The sequence below is a fragment of the Microtus ochrogaster genome, unplaced genomic scaffold, assembly GCF_000317375.1.
Source record: "Microtus ochrogaster isolate Prairie Vole_2 unplaced genomic scaffold, MicOch1.0 UNK112, whole genome shotgun sequence".
In the NCBI taxonomy this organism is placed as follows: domain Eukaryota; kingdom Metazoa; phylum Chordata; class Mammalia; order Rodentia; family Cricetidae; genus Microtus; species Microtus ochrogaster.
The window spans coordinates 888,442-894,035 of NW_004949210.1; the positions used below are offsets into that span (position 1 = coordinate 888,442).

The window sequence follows — 5,594 nt, forward strand, 5'->3', positions numbered from 1 at the left end:
CTCGAGGCCAGCTTGGTATATAGAGCCAGTTCCAGGACAGCTATGACCGTACAGAGAAATCCTGTCTCAAAAAGCAGCAAACAAAACAAAACAACAACAAATCGTGTTTCCAGGGTACTTGAATAACTTCAAAAATTCTCACGATATAAATGACAAAGTAAGCTTAAAAAGTATAGAACATGCTCTCAAATGTCTAAAATTATAGAGCATATATTAATAAGAGAGAAACCTAGCTTGTGCGATTAAAGTTAGTTTTATGTTTTGATTTCACTGAGTTTTAAAAAAATCAAATTCCAACATATTTCCTTTACATTTAGAAAAACAGTAAAAATCAATAGCTTCTGCGATTAAAGTTAGTTTCATTTTTTTGATTTCACCGAGTTTTAGAAAATCAAATTCCAACATATTTCTTTACATTTAGAAAAACAGTAAAAATCATTACGGCGAATGATCAGGTAGAAAATATAAAGGAGAGTTTAAGTCAACATGGTGGACTCTGCACGGCCTTTCCCCAGTCCGGTTTCAAATCCCTAAAAGTGAACGAAATTGTAGATTTGTACATAAAATTTCTCCCACCCCACGTATTTTTTTCTTTTTCTTTTTCTTTTTTCTTTTTCTGCTTGTGAGGAATTCCTGGAAGATAGAAAGCAGATGGAGCCTCAGTGAAGTATGCAGTTGGGCAGCAGACAGCCGGCAGGGGAGGGGGGAGCTGGACTGTCTGGCTCTGGTGGGACTGAACCGGTCTGGGTGGGGGGTGGGGGGGCAAGAGTAAAGGCGAGTGCCTGTGTCAGTGTGGCTGCCCCAGGAGCGGAAGGCAGGACGGAAGCGGGAGGGGTGGAGGGAAGGAGAGGGCGGGCTCAGAGGAGAAGGAGGAGGAGGATTCCCTGAGCTACAAAAATCCCGGTTCCGCGCAGATTGGCCAAGCTGACAAGCGCTGCCAAGACCAGGCCGCGCAAACTGCTGGGAGACGTGCCACTGCCTGCACTTTCGTTGCTGCAACCATCCCTGTCATCTCTCGTCCACGTTAACTGTCGTCTTCTTCTCTGCTGCCGTTCTGCAACCACAGCAGCATTGACAACAACAGCTAAGTGGCGGATTCTGGCTGGGACTTGGGCTTGGGAGTCCGGGAAGGCGCCAGGCGCGGACAGAACCTCGGAGCCCGCCATCTCTCTCTAGCCATCACTACTGCAAAAAACCCCCTCCCTGAAGGAGGAGAAAGCACTAGAGAGAGGCACTCTCTGTCTCAGTTCCCAGTCAGTTAGCTTGTTGCTGACAAAATCTGAAGACGGGAGAACGGACATAGGCTCTCAGATCGCGAAAAATTTCTCCGACTGGGTCGGCTGCAGTGTCGACTGTTTGCCAGCTTCATAAGCAAAGGGCAGCTTTGCTTTGGCCACCTAAGCCTTGAGCCATGTCTCCTCCGACCGTGCCTCCTACTGGGGTGGATGGCGTGTCCGCCTACCTGATGAAGAAAAGGCACACTCACAAGAAGCAGCGGCGTAAGCCCACTTTCCTCACTCACAGGAACATCGTTGGCTGCCGCATTCAGCACGGCTGGAAAGAAGGCAACGAGCCAGTGGAGCAATGGAAGGGTACTGTGCTCGAGCAGGTTTCCGTGAAGCCCACTCTCTATATAATTAAATACGATGGCAAAGACAGTGTGTACGGACTAGAACTGCACAGAGACAAGAGAGTTTTAGCTCTGGAAGTTCTTCCCGAGAGAGTTCCGTCTCCTCGCATTGATTCCCGCCTGGCAGATTCCCTGGTTGGGAAAGCAGTGGGACACGTGTTCGAAGGTGAGCACGGCAAGAAAGATGAGTGGAAGGGCATGGTGTTGGCACGAGCTCCCATAATGGACACTTGGTTTTACATCACCTACGAGAAAGATCCGGTCCTCTATATGTACACCTTGCTGGATGACTACAAAGATGGTGACCTGCGTATCATCCCAGATTCCAACTACTACTTCCCTACAGCAGAACAGGAGCCCGGGGAGGTGCTCGACAGTCTTGTGGGCAAGCAGGTGGAGCACGCCAAAGACGACGGATCCAAGAGAACTGGCATCTTTATCCATCAGGTGGTGGCCAAGCCGTCTGTCTACTTCATCAAGTTTGACGACGATATTCACATTTATGTCTATGGTTTGGTGAAAACCCCATAAGCTTATAGTGAACTGGGGAAACTATTGGAGGTAAAATATTTGACGTTCTCAAAATTATGTGTTTTGAGAACAATTTTGAGGTCAAAAGTTCAGGACGGTTGGTAAATCTTATTGTGCCTCTATATCTTTCTTATATTGACTATTGCTCAGTTTTGAATCAAGTGTATGTTAGTACTTTCGTTGTTTGTTTTGTTGTTGAGAATTTAAATTGGTTGCTAAGAAAGAAGTTAAAAAGTGTTTGAATTCACTGACACAATTCAGAAGTAGATAAACTGTGCAACATGTCTCCGTCCAGATTAGTTTGAGAACTTGGTTTTTATCTTAGGATGTTTTCCCTACTCTCTTTTGTAAGATTCACCAGCCGACGACAGACCTTCTGATCAATAGCGCAGTCATCTCTGCCTCTCAGCCTGACACTTCCTCTCACAACTGTGTACACAGGAATACAGATTTGCCAAAAAGTTCTCATTCTGTTGTTGGTGATCATTTCTTTCCCTTTGGACTTGTATTGCTGTTTTATTGTATTCAGGTGCTCTTATTTCTATGGAAGTATTATGTAGGCATATACATACACACACACACACACACACACACACACACACACACACACATAGTTTTAAGAAATATTGCAAGGTTGGCGTTCACTGGTCTTTAATGTTTGAAAAGCTGACTGGTAAAAAGTTCCATGATTTTCCTGATTAGTTTGTTTGGTGTTTACCTGACTCAATGAGATTTATTTTTCTACTTGGGATATTTCTCTTTCGTGTTTTGCTAATTTTTATCTTTTGTTCTTTTAGCTGCTCAATTGATATATTTTCATATAAAGTAGTAGGAATGTCTACAGTGAAAGTACAGTATTGTAATCATTTGTATTTCATGTGTGAATGAATTTTACATCATATGATTAATTTTGACTTTATTGATAATATTGTTCACTTTATAATTTTTAAAACTTTAAGTAATTTTATAATTTTAAAACATCTTTTATGAGTTTTTGATTTCTTATTTTTTCAGACAGATATCTCTAAGTGACACCAATATTCACTTTGTTTTTCTCATAATTTTTATTTCAGTTTTTATCTATCTGAAATTTATTTTTCCATATAGAAATACATATGGATAATCTACAACTTTTTTCACATATTCAATTGTAGAAATTACTTTTTTTGAAATTACTTTTTTTTTAAAGATCACTTTTTTAATTTTTTGAGTGAAAATGAGTTTTAAACATAGTGGCTGACCATAAGTTTCAAAACTGGAATAACAAATTCCCTTTCAATAGTTGTTTTTTTTCTTCCTTATTATAATTAATTCATCCTCTACATTCATCTATTCACAAGAAAACTCAATGCATTTTATTAATATTTTGAAAAGGATCTGATACCTATTGGAATTACATCAATTTTATGTATTCTTACATATAAGAATAATATTAATAGTTATATTATTCCTTAACATGCAAGAGTTTTGGTTCATTATTGAAATATTTTTATCATTTTCATTACATTCTTCATGTAGATCATTCACATTTAATGGAATTTATTTTTGCAGTTGACAAATTTTGGAATAAATTGAGCATTTTTTCCTCCTTATATGTAACTTTTTATTTTTATCAAAAAAGGAAATCTATAGATTTTATATTTTTATCTTTTATCCAATGAATTTATTTAATCCTATAGATTACATTGGATTCTGTTAGAAACTTGCATTTTCTTGATATATACAATAATTTCACATATAAAGAGAGATCATTTTATTTCTTCTAATGCTTATACTTTTTAGCATTACATTAGCTGTATTCTCCACAGCAATGATATGTAATGATGATGGCAGACATGCCTATTCTATTTGAATTTTTATGAATAATTTTACTGTTTCATGTTTGATTGTTGGTAAGTAGTTATTCATGTGTTGAGAAATTTCTCCTATTTCTGTTTTTACATAGCATTTCCTTTAGAAATGTCTCCTCTTTTTTATCAATGTTTTTTCAATATCCTTTATTAAAATTATGTTTTCCTTTAATTTTTTGATATATGATTTATTAGAAAATTAGGTATTTAGTACTAAACCAAACATGCATTTCTGAAATAAATGCTACCTGGTCATGGTAAAATGATCATTTATTATTTTGCTTTATTTTATTTACCAAGAATGTACTTAGAGTTGGATTTGCATTTCAAAATGAAGTTGCATTTTTAGGTTATTCTTTTTATTTTTAATTAAATAACAGACAACTGGTTGTGTCATTTTTTTTTCTTTCTTACCCTGTCTATATGAAGCTTTGTTATTAAAGTTCTGTTGGCTTAAAACAGAACTTTTTTGTGAAGTAGTTTAAATGGCATTAGAAATGTTCTTCAAAAGTTAGGTGGGACTAAGCTGTAAAGCAGTCTAATCCTGGGAACATGGTTGATGATGGGTGAATCTAATGAGTTTCCTGATATTTTCCCAGCAGCAATTGGCTTTTTCAAACTTTTTGGTAATACAGAATATATATTTTTTCTGTCATTTACAGAATATATATTCTCTGTCAATTACATATAAAGTTGAATGTTGTTTATATTATAAAATTTGCTGATTATATTTTTTCAGGTGCTTCATGTCCTTGTATATTTAATGTGAATTAGATTTGTCCAGTTCAGAAAATGTAAGAAAATTATCAGCTATAATGATAATATAATTATCTTTGTATTCTTTTATTTACTAGAAAAATAAGACAAAATATAAGAAATTATGAAAGATGTGAAAAACATTTGTTTACCTCCACTTCAAATTATCAAATATCAATACTTTGTCATATTTGCTTTAAATGAAGATTTATATTAAAATTAATCAGTGTTAATGGCTAATAACTTCATTTTCTACCACCATACCACCTCTTCTGCAGAAGCAGACACTATCATGTATTTGGTGCTCATGTTTTATATATTTACTGAAAATAAATTATATACAAATAAAACTATAACCAATAATTATAATGACTTTTGTGTTTTCTAATGATGCCAAAATGAATAGCTAACTTTAATCCAAGTGGAATTTATTCTGGTTTTGTTTTCAGGAACCTTTTAAATTCTAATTGCTGTTAACATTTACTATTTCAAACACTGGAGTAAGTCTGATCATAGTCCTAGGGATTGAATAAAGAAGATATAAATCCCAATTTCTAACAGAACTTACATTATGTCTCTGAGAAGTCATTTATGTGCCAACATTCTCAGATTTCTAGACCACACATAGACTTTACACATTTCTCATAAGATTTGGGGGTATTATTATTGTTGTTGTAATAGAAAGAGGGTAACCCTAATTTTTCAAGCTTGGGAGACTTCTGGTTGGGGGGGCAAAAAATTGGGAACTCACCAAGGCCAGCTGGACAGGAACTGAAAAAGCATGGGATAAAACCGTACTCTCTAAATATGGTGGACAATGAGGGCTG

General features: G+C 36.2%; 1 protein-coding gene across 1 annotated transcript; it reads left to right on the plus strand.

The window, feature by feature from the left end:
- Window positions 1-1,138: 1,138 nt before the first annotated feature.
- Window positions 1,139-2,952, plus strand: Spin4 (spindlin family member 4). The gene has a single exon (XM_005371538.3). The coding sequence runs from the start codon at window positions 1,412-1,414 to the stop codon at window positions 2,159-2,161; it is 750 nt and encodes a 249-aa protein (XP_005371595.1). The 5' UTR covers window positions 1,139-1,411; the 3' UTR covers window positions 2,162-2,952.
- Window positions 2,953-5,594: the final 2,642 nt, after the last annotated feature.

What these genes read in the sequence shown, in the direction of transcription:
- Spin4 (XM_005371538.3), top strand. Translation starts at nt 1,412, where the DNA reads ATGTCTCCTCCGACCGTGCCTCCTACTGGGGTGGATGGCGTGTCCGCC.